The following is a 20094-nucleotide window of genomic DNA, read 5'->3' as shown; positions in this document are numbered from 1 at the left end:
ATGATCTAAAATCTTTGACTAGAAATCATGGTAACAAGGTGGACTTCCTTTGTATTTGAAAAGAGTCCGAAGTGTCTTTCATTACATAAGTAGATGTTATTTTTTTTCTCTTCCCTCCCCATTCTCCAAAGCCGCTAATAAGCACTGAAATGCCCCTGAGCTACAATTGCAGCAGGGAGAAGAGGAGTAACAGGAATGGTGGATAATTAGTATCTTATTAGGGCATGGGTGGATTTGCAAGTTAATAACTGTGCCAGGGCTGCCAAGTCTTCCCAAAGTACCAGGAGAATTTCCCTGCGCTTGGAAGATGCTCAAGAAATACCTGCTGAATAACTGCTGAGCAGCTAGGAGCAGGAAACCTTCTAGACTAGGTCTGAAGCCCAGCACTGCTTGCCGCTTGTTCCTTCTGTGACTCTTGGCAGACTCCTTAAAACTCTCCAAGCGACAGTTTCCCTTTGTGCAGAGGGCAAAGCGTGGCCTGTGATTTGTCAGTCTTTGTGAGGATCTAATGAAATAAGTTTGTCAAACTCTTAGCAGGGTATGGGAAGCGTTGAAAGTATTGGTGAGTGAGAGTTATTACTGTGATGCATCAGTCGCCTAGTGAAATGTAAGGCTTGCCAGAAGATCACGTGAAGACAAATATCCCAGCTTTTCAGGTATGCTGTAAATGTATACATGACTAAGATAGGTGGAAATTTTTGAAAAACATCTAAAGACAAACTTTAAGAAATTAATTGGTTTTGAAAGTTTTTCATGCACCAGCGACTAGAGAGGCCAGCATTATTTCAATAAAGATAACTTATAAGACAAGGCTGCACGGTGTTGCATTTTATTTGCTTGTGTGGGTTAGGGTATTAAGTAAATGGTGCATCTGCATGACAGGAAGGTATCTTTCTGGGCTTCTCATGGTATCTTGAAGAATATAGATTAATAAAATTGAATTCATTATAATCATAAATATTTAACACCCATACTGAAAACATGTTACAGGCTGGCTACATTAGCATATAGAATGAGAATTTGAAAGATAGCATTATATTAAAATAAGGGAGGGAAACTAAAAGTTCAAAAGTCATTGAGTACAGAAGTAAAATTCAGCTACTTTGTTGAAAAAATATTTATATAAATACAAAATATGCAAAAGTGTAGTAAGTTTTAATTCATATGGCAAAGGCCTACATATTAGTCCATTTTCAGCTCATTATGGTGTGACTGCTAAACATTTGAATGTAATACACTGTACTAGCCTATAATCTCTACTTTTAATATTAAGGGATACAATATTAACAGAATTCTGTCTTAGCTTGTTTACACCAGAAGGTCCCGTCTGTAAAGAGCATTTTTAAAGGATATGTTGGTAAACAGAAGCATTCCAAAGGAAGATTACAAGGCTGGCTGAACCTTCTGGAAATCTAGGTACCTGAGGACTAAAAACTAGCTGGCAATGTTTCACCTGGAAAAAGAACAACTAGAAAGACATGACCATTGTTTTTGAACAGCCTTTCTTAAGAAATGCATATTAAACACTGCCTATTAGGTTCAGAGAGGGAGAGAGAGAAAGAGAGAGAGAAGACCCATTTGACATAAATTAAAGAGTAGATGATTTTAGCTCAGCTTAAGTAGTACCTTTCTGACAACCCCAGGCACTAAAATGGAATGGGTTGCCCTGTGAAATAGTAAGGTCACTGCAGGTGCTAAACTCCATGTGATCATCTCTTAAAACAATGTTTTAAAAACAAATTGTTTACAGTACTGGGGATTGAATGGAGGGCCTTACACACTGCTATGTAAGCACTCTACCACTGAAGCTCCACCCCCAGCCTAAAAATATTTTTGAGAGAAACCGTCCATGGCGGCAGCCAGGATTGTGTAGTGTTCAGGTTAGTATGAATCTTTATTCAACATGTTACCATAAGGGAAGATGTTAGGTACTCTGAAACTGTATTTATTGTTTCTAAAGCTTACCTCAAGAAATTCTCCTAATCTCTGTGGATAAGTGTGCATTTAGCTGTAATACTGTCATAAGAATAATTCATCTCTTTCCCTATTATAAATTTCATAATTCATTTAAATTGCATATTACAGATATATTCATTTTGAAATCTGCCAAAGAAAAAGCAAATATTTGATTGCTTGGGTATACCCGAAAGCAAGAATTTGGAGGGCTTGGAGAACCAAGCCGAGCGTAAAGCTGGGGAGCTTCTGATTCCTCCCGCTGGCCCGTTACTTTGAGCTGAGGCCCCTTGCTCTGTCTCGTCAGCTATCCAGCCTAGTATTTAGACTTTGCAAACTTAACCTGGTCTACTGCCAACCCATTTCCCATCCAGCTTTTCCTAGCTCAGTAGATGGCGCTTCTTGGAGGTTCCAGTCAAAAGTTAGGGCTCGTTCTTTTTCTTCTCCTTCTCTCACCCTGTATTTTAAACCCATCTTCATGTTTAGATGACTCTTTCTCCTAACTTACCCAAAACCTGACCACTTCACCCCAGTTTCTTACTGCCTCTGAAAGTTGAACCAGTGCAACTGCTAGGAGACTCCCACATGTTTGTGGTCAGTGCTCTTACACACACACACACACACACACACACACACACACGCTAACACACGCTAACACACTAGCCTGAGGGAAAGGGAAAGAAGGGTGGGAGGGAGATGGGGGAGAGGGAGGGAGGAAAGGAGGGAGGGAATCAAGGAGACTGTAAAGGAAAGAAAGAAGAAGCCAGCTTTCACCTCACTTTCTATTCCTTGCATAAAATCAGTCTTGGGCATATAAGAGAAGCCATCTAAGAATTTTTAAAAATGTAGATGATTGATAGGATAATATGACAGCAAAATAATATTAATTGAATGGCAAAATCTGAGGGTTTTTTTCCTGCTGAAGTACATTAGAGATGAACAATAAAAGTTTTGATTTTATTATGTATGCCTGATAGTTCTATATTTAGCATTAAGTATTAAATTATTTGCTATGAAAACTAAAAGGAGATGATAGGCTGCAGGAAAACATTTAGGATATGTGTCTCAGAAGGTGGCACTTACGGAATACACAGATTGCTCTGGTGTCCATTTGCTTATTGGAAAGCAAGCTATAGGTTTATGTTAGGTATCTTGGTAGGTACTTCCCACATCCCTTGTTAGACAGCATTTTAGTTCTATCTGGCATAGTTTCTAAAGATACAAAGCCTTGCTATTTTGACAGTCCCTTTAGATTTCTAAGATTAGTGAAGAAATAACATTTTAAAGTTATTGAAATCAAAAGATGGTTTACGTCGTTTGCTTATGCAGCTTTAGGATCAGAGATTCTCCTTAACAAACACATTTATGGTTACACCATCAATATTATTAAACGACCAGAGCACTTATTTTAGAAATTGACATTACAAACTGAAAATGTTGGACTAACACGGCTTTTGAGATTGAGGAAAAGAAGAACTGCAGGCACCTGTTGAGGAAAATGAGGACAGATGGTAGCATTTTTCTCAAGGATCTCCCCGCAGCTGTGCCTCCATCCAGCCCTCCCGGCTGATCCAAAGTCTATTCATTTCTTTTATTACACACAGAAGAGTTTTCACTTCATCCTGTTTAACACAGCATTCGTCAGAGCTCCAGTCTGTAAAAGACATTCTTCATCGAAGAGAGTGGAAAGAACTGACAGTGAGTGAGAGTCGATTTAACATCTGTGTAATCGTGTGTTAGAACAAGAGATCACAGCGACCTTATCAATTATCAAAGCTGCCGTTGGGGATGTTATCTTAGCTTGAAAGTCACAGTGCTCATGCCTGTCTTGTTCAGTGATAAATGTCGGTTTCCTGCCAAATTCTGCTGAGAACTTACTCTGCTGTTGCCACACAAAATTTTGAAATCCGAGTTATGTATTTCATAATTTTTTCAAAGCACAAAATGTTCCAGAGAAAAATAACCTCTGAAAATATGTCTGGGGAGAAATGTTTTTTATTAGTGCCTATTAATTTTGCCAAATATTGGGTATCGATGGATACACTATATTTTGATCACATCCAGCCTCCCGTGCCCCTTACTCACTTCCTTTCATTTAATCATTGTCTTCATTTTTTTAAGATTCTGCATGTTAGGGAGAACTTGGGACACTGCTCTGAGTCTGCCTTATTTTGCTTAACGTGATTATCTCAAATTCCATCCATTTTCCTGCGAAATACATACCACATTTTGTTTATCCTTGGCACTTAGGCTGGTTCCATATTTTGGCTGCAATAAACATGGATATGTAGATATCCCTATAGTGTGCTGCCTAATTGTACACCAACAAATGGTATAACTGGATCAAATGGTAGCTCTACTTTTAATTTTGAGAACCCTCTATAGTGGCTGTCCTAATTTGTACTATTTTTTTTTTTTTGAGACAGAATCTTCCTATATAGTTCAGGACAGACTTGAACTCACTATGTAGCCCAGACTGCCCTTGAACTCACAGTATCCTCCTGCTTCAGCCTTCCAGCTATTGGAATTACAGTACACCCAGCTGTATTTTCTATATTCTTGATTATAGTCATTCTAGGGTGAGATGAAATCTCAGTGTACTTTTGATATGTATTTTCCTAATGGCTAAAGATATGCAATATTTTTTCAGGTACATATTAGCCATTTGAACTTCTTTTGAGAAGTGTCTGTTCAATTAATTTGTCTTTTTATGGATTGGGCTATTTGATTTTTTGGTGTTAAATTTTTTGAATTATTCTTCTTTTGGTAGTCAGAGCATTTTTTTGATGTGACTGAGGATTTACTTGATTATTGAAGTTATTAACAGGTTTTCAAGGGTAATAGGTAATATTTTATTTAGAAAGATGTAAACAAGCTAAGTACATGATCAATATATTATTTCACAGTAAAAACAAACAATAATGCCTGAATGACAATCTATATTGAACCTGAGTTAAGTATATGAGTTAGAATGTTATTAAGACCTATAGAAAACTGTTTATATAGGGCAACATGACTTCATATTGCACTTGGCAAACAGTGAAACTTAGTGCAAGGAAGCATGGCATTTACATATCAGCTTTTATATTTACTTTAAAAACTCTACATATTTTTGCTCAACTTTTCTAAAAATTTTATAGAAACATGATTCTCTGATTCACTAACCCTCTTATTCCCATGAAACCTATTTTTAAAAATTAATTCTTAAATGCAAATTGCTTTTTACTTATAAGTATTCTACATTACGTTTATAATATATACAATATATTTATTGCATATATGACACTATTAAAATTTTATAGTGGCTGTGACATCAGAACATAGGGATGATTTTGTACCATGAGTGAGCAATGCGCTTCCTTTATTTTTAGGGTCCTGTAATCATAAGCACCCTAGGAAGAGGGCTGTGGAATGGCCTTTGCTGTGGATATACCAGAGCCACATGTGGGTCCATTCACTGAGTGGAACAGGGAATGGAGAAAGGGTGTGATTTAATTCTGACACTAGAGGTGGAATCAGATAGAGTAAAAATGAACTGGGAAATTTCCCTACACATCATAGGTAGGATATCATATCACTTCCTGAATGTTAACTTCTCTGAGACATCATCATCATTATCTGAGTTCTTAATTGGTCAGTGTTTTACTGTGTCAATTCCATTCTCTGGTTCTTCTTTCCTAGAAGATGATGAAAGCGCAATAACTACCCCTTTGATTGTCCACTTGAATAACATCTATGCCTTTGTCAAACTGCCAGGAAACTCTTAAACTCACTGAACATTTAAGGTTAGTCACTCTAAATCTTAACACTGATCATTTCTAGAATGATTTTTGAGCGGCTTTCTCCCTTCTCCTTCCTTTCTCTCAATAAGAGTAGTTGAATGACATGAAATTTGGAACCCAGATACTTTTTTGCCTTTTTCTTTGCTTTTACCTCCCTTAATTCTGCTTGTACGATTGATGAAAATGCCATCTTTGCTATACAGTATTGACACCATTAAGGCTTTGTTTGACTGCCATCCCTGTGTTTTCTTGGTACACAAGGAAGAAAAAAGACAGCACTGAGAAATACTTGTGCAACTGATGGCAGTTCTCATGTTCTTTATCTTCACAATTACTGTATCTCCTTATGCAGGAAAGACATGAGGCTTCTTTTTAAGTACATGTATTTAAGTCAGTGTCTTCAATATGCAGGTCAGTCTCTTAGGTACTGAGGACATAAACTGACATTAGAAAACATTCTGAAACATGGCTTCCCTCTCTCAAGTCTGCTTTTTTCTTGTTTATTTAGAATAGGCAGGAAATTCCCTCTTTGTGTAATAGGAGTTGAAAACTTTTCCTTGCATAAATTTGTTGCTAAATGCTGAGGTCAGTCTCCTGAGGCTCCTGTCCGTATAGAGGCTAAAATGTTGTCACAGTATTTCTGGGCTTTCGTGGCAGATGTGTCTCTATGGCACATCATGCAGACCACAGTTTCTTCTAGCATCTGGTTAAACACATTCTACGCCAGGTTTTAACCATATGTAAATGTAATGGAAAACAGATGGGAAACTAATCTGTTGTCTTACTTTTGGGAGTTCCATTTATAATGCAAACAACTATGTATTCTCAGTGTACAAATGCATAATTGGATTAGTGAGAGTATCTATTTCTAGTCAGTTTCCACATGGTTAGGAAGATAATATATATCACATGCAACATGGGAACATAAATAGAAGAATAAGTATTCAGAGATGGCATGATCACTTCTGGTTGAATTGATTAAATTGATTGAAGAAAACTTCAATAGGAAGCAGCATTATGAGCCCTGAAGGGAAGGAAATGATTCAACGGGTGGAGTTAGTGGAAAAAGTATCTTGGTTGCATGACGAGATTAGGGAAGATGAAGTGAAAGAATTTGAACAAAAGCAAAGACCTGGAAAAAGGTTGAGTAGTTGGGGAATGATACCTAGCAAATAGAGGTCACGTGGCAAGAGGAATAACAGGTAACCTAAAAGGCTAGGTTAGGCCAAATTTTAAGGAACCTGGAATATCTAGGTTTTAGGATGTTGTGCAATATACTACTGCATAAAATGCAATGACACACTGAGGGTGATCTTTTAAGGGTGATCTTGACAGAGTGTGTAAGTGATAGAGTTTGAACTAGAAATGAAATAGAAGTAGCCAAATTTTTTAAAAAAGGAATATTTGATAGGAATAGGGACTGTCTGTAGAGGTTGGAGGAAGAAGTTAAAGAACTCTGCAGGTTTGAATTCAGATGTCTGGGAGAGTGGCGGTATCATTAAAGAATTTCTGCAAACGAAGCCTTGCAGGTGTACCATTTTTATTTACCACATTTGAAATGATAATAGGATTTCCAAGCACAATGAAATGGGCTTTTAGAAATGTGGTATTTTTGGATAAAGGTGATGATTTGAAACTTAAAGTAGGCAAGATTCCCAGGAAAGTATGGCGACCGGAAGAGTATGGTGTCAAGGACAGAACTGTGAAGTTCTTAGTTAGGGTAACAGGGAGAAAATAGAGCCAGAGAACAACAGAGATGAACTGTCAGAGGAGGAAAACGGCAGTGGAGCTTTCTGTGGGTGAGTGTAGATGTCCTTGCCTCGTTCCCAGGACTTCTTCAATTTGTGGGAAGAATTCGGTGGTTCATTATGAAGTATGACACTATCTGTAGAATACTATGGAGTGGAAGACTTGTTCTAGTCCTAGACTGCTGAAAGATATTTGCCATGAATCTGTTTATTTTTTCTGCCTTTGAGATTATTATGTAAATTTTTTAGGCTTTTACTATGGTAAATTGAATGATTGATTTTCTAATTGATTTTCTTCATAGCCATGACATATTATCTTTCTTATATTGCTAAGTCCTATTTGCTAAGAAATATGTTTATTTCTGTTTTGAAAGAAATCCTCATCTAGATCCATGAGAGATCTCAGGCTGTAATTTTTTGTAAAGTCTTTGTTCAGTATACTAGAGCCAAACAATGAGTTGGAAAGTCCTCCACCCTCTTATTTTTTGGAAGAATTTGTCAACAATTGGTATGATTTCTTTCTTAAATATTTAATAGAATTCCAAGTAAAAACCTATTGCCTTGGAATTTTCTTTCGGTTTTTTTTTTTTTTTTTTTTTAGTACTGGAAATCGAACTCATGACCTCAAGCTTGCCAGGCAAGCACTTATGTGCTGAGGTATATCCCCAGCCCCCTACCTTGGAATTTTCTTATACGGGGTTTTTTCTTTAACTTTTGAGTAGGTTGTAGGACTATTAAAAATATCTTTATTTTCTTGAATGAATTTTACTGCTTTCTGTCCTTCAAGGACTTTATTTTCCATCTGAATTATCCATTTTTGCTGCCAAGGTGTTCAGATTATTATTAACCTTTAATGTCTGTATAATCTGTGATAATGTCTTTCATTTACTGCATTTTTGTGTTTATTTTTACCCATTTTTAATTTTTTTCTTTTCCTACTTTCTTTTGATTATGTTTTATTATTCCCTAAAGTAGGTATTTTCTAGGATAGAAAGGAGGTAGAATAAAAACTATTATAAAACTAACAGAAAGGAGGTAGGATAAAAACTAATAAACTAATATATTGGAGCTGAAATTTTTTCAATAAAGTCAGAAGTGACATCATTAGCTGGGGTGGGGAAATTTTGTCACCTTATATAGAAGAAGTTTAGAATATTTGTTTTGGAATGTCTCTTTGGAAAACAAGGGATTAACATGGATTTCCAACTGTTAGTAAATTATAAAACTGTTTCTATGACTAAGGTATACTATGATCAAAACTGAAGGGTCTCTCCAAAATACCTTGACCCCCAAAATTGGAATATGTGAAAGAAATTATAATGGAATTATGGTAGTAGTTAGAAAAATTCACATTTCAACTTCAGTTTTACTAAACACCAGCTATATTTTCTCTCACTGAGAGTCTTAATCACTTTTCTTATCACCAAGACACAATCCACAACACTCAAAGCTTAAAACAGTTATTATTAGATATTTTGATGGTAGCCCTTTTTCCTGGAGTAAGATGGTATATCGCTGTAGTTTTAATATACATTTCTCCGGTGGCCAGCGATAATGAGCAGTTTTTTCATATATTTATTGGCCATTTGTACTTCTGAGATGTTTATTCATTTCAGTTGCTCATTTTTTGACTGGGTTTTCCATTGGGAAGTCTATTTTTTTGAGTTCTTTATGTATCTTAATGTTAACCTTCTGTCTGTGGAATAGCTGCCAACATTTTTTCTCACTCTTCAGATTGTTTCTTCACTCATGGTTGCTTCCTTTGCTATACAGAGCTTTTTATTTTGGTGTGATTCCATTTGTTGATTCTTCTGTTCAGAAAGTCCTTGCCTACAACTGTGTCTTCAAGAACTGTACCTACGTTGTCTTCCAGCAGATGGTTTCTGCTGTTTCAGAAACATGTTAGTATGTGTGCTAATTTGTTTCACTTACACAAATAGTTTGTCCTAGTTCACTGCAAATACAGTTTATATGTTACTATCTTTTTGCTTTTTTGTAGGAATTCTTGTGGTTTATGTCTTGTACTCTGAGTAACCACTCTGAAGATAGTGACATACATGTATTAACTATTGTACTTTTCCTATTATTTGGTTATAAAATTTTATTTTTTCATAAAATAAAAAGTGAAAAAATCCCATTTCCAAAATTTTTTAAAAAAAATCTTTAATCGGGAAAGGTTGACTTTGGCTTATGTTTTTTAGAAGTTCCAGTCCATGGTTAGCTGGCTCCAAAGAAAAAACAGCATGGCGCTGGGGAATGGCGGAAGAAAAGCTGCTCATCCCATGGCAGCCAGGACGTAGAGATTCAAGGGAGAAGCGAGGGAGGCGGATGCACTGTTTTTGGTCATACCCCAGTGACCTGTATCATACCCCAGTGACCTGTATCTTCTCATACAAGCCTCCCCTCCAAACAGCAAGGCGGTTTTTGTGTCCCCATAGTCCAATCACCTTCCATAAACCCCACCTAGGAGAGAATAAGGGTTTGGGGCGACACCTACATATTAACCATAACACTGAGGTTATTGGTCTCAGCTTCTTTTAGATAGCACATTTTCTTAGGAGTCTAGGGCTCTGGAATGATTGACAGCTATCTTTTCTGAATGTGAGGTACTCATTGGTTTACAAAGAGTACATAAGCTCAAGGGATCTTCAGCATTAGGTGAGTGAAGCCTTTCCCATATTCTCAGAGCTAAGTTGTCTGGACATCCCGGAAAAGGTGGAATTCTTGGAAGGAACTGATATTCTTGAGTGGAAATACAATGAATGGAAAATTGGCAAGCAAAGTGGATGCTTTGTGGAACTGCTGGTTTTGGAAACATACTGGCATAGTGATTCTACTCATTGAACTGATTACAATTTATATTGAACTTTTGTTTGCAAAAGCTATGATTGCATGAATAATGTAATGAAATATGAGTTCAGTTTAAGGGCTCAATTAGTTGATCTAAATCTTTTTGCCCATAGGCATCCTTTCATTTACATACCGAAAATCTATGTGATGAAAAATGGGAAAAATCACAGTATCACAGGAGTATTTCTTTTAAATTGCTTTCCCAATTACAGAATGGTTTTCAGAATGAAATTTTTCTCAAATCCTAACTTTAACTGTAGAAAATAACATTTTATATAAAAGACTGATCTAACTAGTTGCTAGGGTCAGAAAAAATAAAACAAAAATAAATGGACCCATCTCATTCCACCAATAGGCATTGTATTGGAGAATAAGGAAAAGAAAAATTTCTGGGGTCAGACTACCAGGGCTGTTGTTGCCTTTATAGTTTAATGGCTACATAGCCCCGGACACATTACTTCAGTGTCTACATCTGCAAAATGGAAAAATAATTGATCTCATAGGTTTGATATAAAAATTAAATCAATTAGTACATGTAGCAAGGCCTGGTACACAGGATATACTCATAGGCTGTCATTATCGTTACCAAGGTGAAGAAAGGTTAGACTGCACGCTGCCAGCAAGTTGGGGCTTTCACATATCAAGGAATATATAGGCTTTCGATGTCAAACTTTATACACACTTGATAATTATCCTAAAATTAAATCTTACTTAAATGTTATTCCTAAATTATAATTTAGGAATAAAATTGTCAAATGCCATCCATTTGCATTGACTTTCATAATTTAAAGGTTTTGTCTGGCATTTTGTATTTTCTCAAACATAGAAATCAATTCTTCAAGTACAATTTTAATGTCAATGAAAGTAGTTATAATTATGTTTTGGCATGTGTATCTTAAAACATTTAATAATATTTTCAAAAGTAAAACGTCACTAGGTCCTAAAAAGGTATAATTAAGGCAAATTTTGTATCTTTTATAAGTGATGAAAACCTACAGCCTCATGTTGCTAACTCTCCACATCATAAACTGATGGTAAAAGGCAGAGTGAAATATTTGAGGGGAAAATCCAAATTATATTTCCAATAAAGGAATGAATGGAAAACATAGAACTATATTATTTCCTTTATTCATCTTTTGAAATCTATGAAATAGATATATATTATATCCATTATTCTGATATGAAAACTAAAGCTCTCACAGTTTCACATCAGCTATTGGGCAAGGCTAACGTGTAGAGATCCAACTCGGAGTCAGATCCTAGCCGTTTGATCTCAAAGCCCACGCTCTTGCCATTGTACTTGTCTGCCTCCCAGAAGTGATGGACACCACAGAAGAAATTTAGTGTAAAATTTACGCCTCATCTACAAAAACAAAACTTCTCGAGCTTTTCAATATCTTATAATTCAACTAGTTTCAGTACCTTGAATAATATATCGTTGCATTTCATTGTAATCGGCATGTACCACTAATGCTTCACCTGAAACAACCTGTCTGCTCTTCTGTGGGTCTCTGTGTTTATGGAAGGTGAAGGCCTAATAACAGAAAGTGGTGTTTGGCTTTGCTGCTAACTAGACATTTCAGTGTGGGGGGAGACATTCCGTGGTGCAGAAGTCCTCCTCTTCCTTCATTCCGTGAAGGATAAGTACTCAGTGACTTCAAAGATTTGTGCAATATTTGAATGCTTTATGATATTATAAACTACATTGACTTTTTCTAAACATAAACTAGTTTCCTGTAACTGATTCTTTACTTAGAATATTCTAACCTGTTGGAAATCCTCAAGATTTACAAAAATAGTCTAAATAAAGGCTGTTGTGACAAAAAGAAAAAACCAAAATTGAGCTTTAAGAGCCTATAAATCATCTTAAATTCCTTACCCTTTGATTTTAGAAAATCTTGAATTTTCTTTTCCGCATTTTCCATAGGACTATTTTACAAATGCAAACAAAGAGTTGAAGAAAGACACCCAGCAAGATTACCACCTGGAATATGCCATGGAAAATGATACACACACAGTAATTGAGTTTACCAGAGAACTGCATACATGCGACATAAATGACAAGAGCATAACGGTAAGGAGATTGTAAGTGGATGCAAGCTAGAGTAAGTTGTTTATTTGTGTTTGTGAAACATTTTACAGAATAAAAAAAATAAATAGAGATAATGTTTGAAAACAAAATCATGTAGTCTTCAGGAATATTTTTGAAATCTCTAGAAATGCCCACTCTCCTCCCAAAAAATTAAGACTATCCATTTCAAGCAAAGTAGTTTATATACGAATTTAACATTTTGAGGAGCTGTTTAAAGTTTGTATGATCTTGCTCATAGATGCATTTCAGCTTCTATGTAAAATTCAAAAATAGGTGGTAGCTAAAAGTTTGAAGAGATGTACTACTAAAAAGAATTATGATAACATTCATCTGATTTGTAACTGATTTGTCTTTGTAAATATCTAACATCAAGATGAATACTCAGTTGATTATGATAGCCTACTGGCATATTACACAAGATTTCTTACTTTCAGATTTCATGCAAAAATTGATATCGTTTTGTGTATGCAAATGAAATGTTTGGAGAATATATAAATCATGTGGCACTTGGAAAGTTCCACAAATTGCTTGCAGCAGTTTCATTTTTTATAAGGCCAATAAAATTATCCTTTTATTCAATAAATTAAAGCTTTAAAATGGCAATGTAAAAAATCTAAAGTAATTCTGATTAACATTCAGCTAAAAGAGGGAAACTGGGAAAAAAAGCACATGCTAAGACATGGATCGCTTTTTACAAAATATACAGTGTAATTATACTTTAATTGGAATAATAATTATAATCATTTGACTTATTGAGAAAGACTATAGCAAAGAGAACATCTAAAATCCATAGCTTTTGCTTTCTTTTCGATTCTCAAAGTTCTTATTACAAAGATTTGGCAAAAACACCTTTATCTGTGGGAGGGCTGAATTATTTCTTTGCTTCCCAGCAAACCTTTCCAGCCCCACAGCGCACTGGGCAATGGCTTTTGGTGGCTCGGTAGAAGAGCTTACAGTACTTTCCCTAGGTGGAGTACACAAGTCCTTTGGAAATTCTCAGGATTCATAAAGGGATTGTGGATTTATTCTACTGTAATAAATAAAGCCAGAATCTGAAATTTCTTCTGCACTTCCACTTTCTGTAAATTCATACATGTAACTGGACCAGTATCTAGGAAAAACTAATTGTAAAAAAAGTCTTATGGCAATTTTAATTTTCACTCTGTTTGTTTATTTATGCTAAAATACCCCATTATATTAAAACAGATTTTCATTTTTCAAAGTCTCTGCTGCTTAACAAGCATTTTTGCTTGGTGACTGCTAGTTGCTAGTTGAGCATTTTGGCATGACCACGCCCTCCTCTTGTCCTGTGAGAGAATATAACTCCTAAGACAATTGTCTTTCACTCTGATTTGGAACACTTCATGCAGAGACATGACTCCCATAAATAAACTAATCTATTTGGATCCTTAATCATACACTCAAATACATGAAATTAATATTAAAGACCATGTTGAGAACTCCAAATGTCATTATTATTCTCTTCTCTTCACTTTTACATCCTGCTTTAAATAAAATTGTTTACACTCAGCTAAGTGGTAGGGAAACTGCTCTGATGTAACATAATGTGCCCCTTTCTGGCCACCAGGATAGCACGGTGCGAGTGATCTGGGCCTATCACCATGAGGATGTGGGAGACACCGGTCCCAAGTACCACGACTCCAACCGGGGCACGAAGAGTCTGCGGTTACTCAATCCTGAGAAAACCAGTGTGTTGCCGACAGCCTTGCCATATTTTGACCTGGTAAATCAGGACGTAAGTTTTTTCAGGTTTTATGATTGTGGAGATGGGTTTAGTGACAAAGTACAAGACTCTCTATTCCTATTACTGCGCTTAACAGCAAGTCAACAAAATGTGACTCTGTTTCCTTCTGCCCTTTTTATTAAGACAGGTCCCCATCCCAAACAAAGGTACGACGTACTGGTGCCAAATGTTTAAGATTCCTGTGTTCCAGGAAAAGCATCATGTAATAAAGGTATGTAACTCACTCAGGGGGCCAAGCTTAATTGGTACGAGTGGGTAAAGGAATTGCTGTTTTCAAAATGAAACCACTGAGAAATGTAGAAGAAGGAATAGTGTTTCCTGACCCAGACCCTCTTTTAGGAGTTTAGAAGCTTGGATTATAACTAGTATTTAGATTATCTCCTAATTTTACATGTCAATGGTAAAAGTTTTGGGGTGTATTTGAAGTACTCTAGCTACTTCTTTAGGAAATAATCCTGCAAGGGGAATTGCTGGGATAACAATTTAAAATACATTTGCATGTTGGTAAATTCTATCCAAGAAACTTATTTTCTTCTCCAACATTGTTTGAGTATCTGCTTCATTGAAAATAGTAGATACTATCATTAAAATCATTCTTGTAGCATTTTTTAAAATAAGAAAAAAGCAAATTAGTAAATTTCTATAGACATTTTTAAAGAGAAAATATTGCTTAATAAATAACCTCAGTTATCCTGTGGCACACAGGTTCCTCCCTGTCTCCTGAGATGGACCTCCCAAAACTTTTACATCTTGTTAGTATGTTTTAAAAGTTACAGTTCCGTGGTTCTGTCCTAGTAATTGTTGGCCGTTCTGTAGAGTCTGGAGCTTATGATCTATATTCCTAAAAACTTACAGAGAGATTACAAGAGACAAGGCCAAAACATAACAACACAATAAATTAGTGCATGTGGAGTACTATAAATACCCAGAAGGTCAGATATTGCCACCTTTCTGCCAGGCCTAAGAGTATGTAAAGGAACAGCATGGCTGTAAGAAAGGAGTAAATGTCTAGATTCTAGGAATTAGAGGGGAGCATGTGGGCTGAACTGCTGGCCCACCCTACCATTAACTCTTTGTCCTGGGGGAAGTCATTCCAGGTAAAGCTACAGGCCTTGTTCTCCTCATCTGGACAAGGTGGGCCATCATAACAGTTGCCCTATCCACCTGAAAGGATTTTAGCTGGGAAGAAAACACTGAGCACATTCTATACAGTGGCTTAGATTGGGTAATTTGTAATGCATTTGACAAGTTGCACAGATCTAGCTTTTGTTAGCAAGAGGCAAGTTGGAAGCTTCAAACTATATGGGAGTGAGTTGGAAGGGTGAAGCCATATGTAGTCCTAAATGTTTGTGGGATATTTTTGCCAGCAGAAGCCTTACCAACAATCTAACTTGAGATGAGTCATTTACTTCTGAGTAAGAAGTTATTTTGTACTTTGTACATGTGAAGGGGGAAATGCAGATTCTAATCTTAGCTGCTTAATACAGTATTACAGCCCCTTCCTATCTCAGTGAAGTCTTTCTCAAAGAGAGGCTTCTACATTTATATAGACCATGTGTCTTTTGCAATAAATTTAATTGGTACTTGGATTAAAGAACAAGTAGAAACCTGTAATTTCAGAGATGAAAACAAATGTGCCACAAATAAGTCCTTTATTCATTTTTTAAAATTTTGTTTATTTTATTAGTATGTGTTTTCAGTGCATGATGGTTACAGTCACCATGGGGAGTTGATACATGTGCATAACTCACCTCAATTTTTTTTTATTTTTCACAAGCATTCATTGCAGAGATGTAAAGTCCTTAACCATTTACATTAATGCACTTTTCCTTGTCATTATTTATGGTAATAATTGAGTTGAATGAAATAAAAATAATTCTCCACATTTAAAGGATGTCAGTATATATTTCAACTATGGATATTTGCTTAATTCCTCACCCAAGTCTTCTTGGTGAACTTTTCTATCACAGTAACAGATGAGTGGGTTGAGGATTAAGTAGTTTTGGAACGACATTGCTTTCCTCACTTGGTGGTTGTATGAAGGGGGTCTTAAGTGGCATGACAGGTATAGGGGTGTTTTTTGGCAATAATTAGAGGTCCACCAAATATAAAACATCTTCACCTTAAGTAAGAGGATTTTGAGGGAGGGACAGCAGGTCTCAGGGGGGTATTTATGCCAACTGTTGTCATTGCAGGGTTCCACTAATAGCTAGAATTTAAAATTCTATTATTACTTAAAAATACCACTTGCAGGATAGATTCCTGGACTAATTGTTTAGCCCTAAAATTTATTAAAGTTCACTGAGCGTTATGAAACAGCTACCTCAATAGTGAATTCAAATAAGATAACATACAGAAAAAGAGAAATTTTTGCTGCGAAGATAAATTCCAAGTATTTGTTATATAAGTGGTTTTGAGGCAATTTCCATAATTAGCTTTAATTTACAGTTGCAATAACTTTTCAATAAGTTTTTGAAGTAGAATTCATTGGTCTAGAACTTGCCTTAAGAACTCATCCAATTTCCTTTTTTATTTCTTGGTAGAAATTATTTCTAATGACATGAGAAAAGTGATTCTTTTCACAGAATCAAAGACTCCTCCCGTTTGAAAAGCTATTCAGTGAAGTGCTGCTTCTTCTTCCTAATTTTATGCCCCACAAATCACCATACCAAAATGCCTCGGTCTTTCTCTAGTTCAGAGAAAGAATACTTTTACAGAACATTGCTTTTGTGCTGTTTAGGGAGGAATGTGTCCTATGCAGTGAATTTTAAGAATATTGATAACAGTTATATTGACAGAAATCAGTTTCACTGTCTGGACTCCAATTCAAACAAAGAAATAGTTTGTTCTTTAGCTTAAATGTGGATACCATGCATAGTATACACCTCATACATAAAACAACCGTAAAAGTAAGGTGATAAAAACATTTGTGCTTAAATCAGGAATGTTTGTGGTCTGATAAAAAATATGGTAAATGTTTAAATTTTAAAAATTGATTACAGTGAGAGGACACATTGCATTAATTCACCTCAAAATAGTCCCTCTCACTTTGAACATGCTCATCTCATCGTCCTTTCCTACTTCCTGAAGCAGTGCTGGAAAACCTCTTTTGTGAGTCTCTTTACTTACGTTGTTGTGGCTACCTCATTGTCCTGAATCAGTTCAAACTTTACCTTTCTTAGTCACTTTAAGTTTAAAGAAGAGCCAGACCTGATGAATAAAATGGGTGAGGATTCACTGTAATATTTTTATGAGCCTCCCTTTCCATTGGATGTCACTTGACAGCAGCATTCACTATAGTTGTGATCACACATCTCCTTGAGACTGTAAGGAAAGTGGGACTTCCAGAACTGCTTCAGAAAGTGGCCAGAATGATGGGTTAAGTGTGTTTGAAGTGGGGCAATATTTTTTTGTCTGCTTTTTTATTTTAAAGAGAGTAGTAAATGAGACACAAACAAACAAAAAATAGAACAATAGCAGCATACCAGTATCACAAACACAAACAAACCAAAGCAAGAACATTTAAAGTGATACAGAGTTTCAAGAAAAGATAATATGAATTAACAGTGGTTGTTATATTACATATCGCTATCCTCAACTACATTGCTCAGATGGGCAGATGTAAGAATGGAAGATTGTTCAAACCATTCAAGAGAATAAGAAAATAATTGTTAAATAAAACATTAGCGATAATACAGAGTTTCACTAGACAAGATGACAGGAATTCACCATGGTAATTCCATTGCATACTGTTACCTTCAAACCTGCTGCCCAGATTACCAGACACAAGCATGCAAAATTGTTCAGAACATAAAAAAATGTAAGCATTAACTATTCTTTTCAATATACCATTAGACATCAGCAATACAGTTATCGCAGCTATTCATATATACATTTATGTTTTGCCTTCTTTCATTTTTCTTCTTTCCCTCATCCCAACCATTCTTTCCTTTGAGCAATTTCTTTCCCTTTCCTATCATCTATTGTATGTTTTGAGTTTTACCTAGTCTTTCAGGTTCCTACACCAAGGAGACAATATGATGTTTACACATGTGGGTCTGATTTATTTCACTTATGAGTATGGTCTCTAGTTGCATCCATTTACCTACAAAAGCCTCAAGTTTATCTTTTTTTATAACTGAGTAATACTCCATTGTATAAAAATACCACATCTTTTTTATCCATTCCTCAGTGGAGGGGAATCTGGGTTGTTTCCAAGATTTAGCTATAACAAATTGTGCTGCTATAAACATGAGTGCACATATATCACTGTGGTATGATGTCTTTAATTCTTCTGGGAAAATACCCAGAAGTGGAATAGCTGGGTTAAATGGGACTTCCAATCCTAGTTTTGTGAAGAATCTCCAAATTGATTTCCACAGTGGTTTCACCAATCTACACTCCCATCAGCAGTGGAGTAGGGTTCCTTTCTCCCCACAGCCTCTCCAGCATTTATTATTGGTTGATTTCTTGATGATAACTATTCTTTCTGGGGTGAGATGTAATCTCAGTGTTGTTCTTTGCATTTCCAAGTGACTAATGATGTTGAACATTTTTCATGTATTTATTCGCCATTAGTATTTCTTCATTTGAGAAGTGTGTATTCATCTCAGATGCCCATTTTTGTATTGGGTCTTTGAATTTGGGGGACCTGATTTTTTAAAATTCTTTATATGTCCTAGATAGAAGTCCTTTGTCTCAGGGGCAGTTGGCTAAATTTTTTTCCCAATTCATGGATTTACTTTTTACTCCATTGGTGATTTCTTTAGATGTGCAAAAATTTTTCAGTAAGATGAGATCCCAGTTGTTGATTCTTTGAAGTATTTCCTGTGCAGTTTGGTTTTTGTTCATGAACTCTTTGCCTACCCCAATGTCTTCAAGATTTTTACCTACTTTCTCTTCCAATAAATTTAGTGTTTGTGTTTCAATATTTAGATCTTTGATCCATTTTGACTTTAGTTTAGTGCATGGTGAAAGACATAGGTCTAGTTTTAGTCTTCAGCATGTGAAAAGCCATTTTTTCCAGCACCATTTATTAAAGAGGCTTTCTTTCTTCCAGTGAACATATTTGGCCCCTTTGTCAAAGATAAGGTGACTGGGTGTGTTTGTAGTTGTATCTGTGTCTTCTAATCTGTTCCATTGCTTCAAGTCTGTTTTTATGCCAGTACCATGCTGATTTTATCACAGTGGCTTTGTAGTACAATTGCAAGTCAGGAATTGTGATGTCTCCTGCCTTTCCTTTGTTTCCCAGGATTGTTTTTGCTATTCTAGGCCTCTCTGGTTCCAGATGAACTTTAGGAATATTTTCTCTAGATCTGTGAGGTATATTAAAGGTATTTTAATTGGGATTGCATTGAATCTGTACAACAATTTTGGCAGTATGGCCATTTTCGCAATGTTGGTTCTTCCTATCCATGAGCAAGGGATATCTTTCCATTTTCTGATATCCTCTTTGATCTCTTTTTTCAGAGCAGTATAATTTTCACTCTATAGATCTTTTACTTCTTTTGTTAGATTGATTCCTAAGTGTTTCATTTTTTTAGATGCTATTGTAAAAGTGTGGTTTCCCTAATTTCTCTCTGTCTGTTGAGAGGCAGTATTTCCTGAGAAATTAATGGCAATGTGTCTTTTATGGTAATTCATTTTAAAAATGTAAACATTACTATATATTTTGATTATACCTTTTTTTTAATGGAATAACTAAAAAAATTTATTATGCTTTTAATTTAAATTTCAATCATGTAAAATTATTTACTACTACATTATTATTTATTATTTCATAAATAAGGATTTTTAAAATTACTAAAATTATAAAATAAATAATTTATCTGTAGGAAAATGGGATTATAATAAACTCATTAGCTCAAATTCACTTGTTGATTCCATTTTATTGATTTGTATTTT

The 20094-nt window shown here is 35.6% G+C and overlaps 1 protein-coding gene across 1 annotated transcript in view; it reads left to right on the top strand.

The window, feature by feature from the left end:
- The first annotated feature begins 12241 nt into the window (after window positions 1-12241).
- Window positions 12242-20094, top strand: part of Moxd1 (monooxygenase, DBH-like 1) — a 53855-nt gene continuing 46002 nt past the window's right edge. The window contains exons 1-3 of the mRNA XM_013516699.1: window positions 12242-12407; window positions 14014-14181; window positions 14318-14401. Of these exons, the coding sequence (XP_013372153.1) occupies window positions 12330-12407; window positions 14014-14181; window positions 14318-14401 (330 nt within the window). The 5' untranslated portion in view covers window positions 12242-12329. The remainder of the gene's footprint in view (window positions 12408-14013; window positions 14182-14317; window positions 14402-20094) is intronic.

This window comes from Chinchilla lanigera, unplaced genomic scaffold (genome assembly GCF_000276665.1).
Source record: "Chinchilla lanigera isolate Chin_1 unplaced genomic scaffold, ChiLan1.0 scaffold00035, whole genome shotgun sequence".
NCBI lineage: Eukaryota > Metazoa > Chordata > Mammalia > Rodentia > Chinchillidae > Chinchilla > Chinchilla lanigera.
This window is presented reverse-complemented; position numbering and strand designations above follow the sequence as displayed.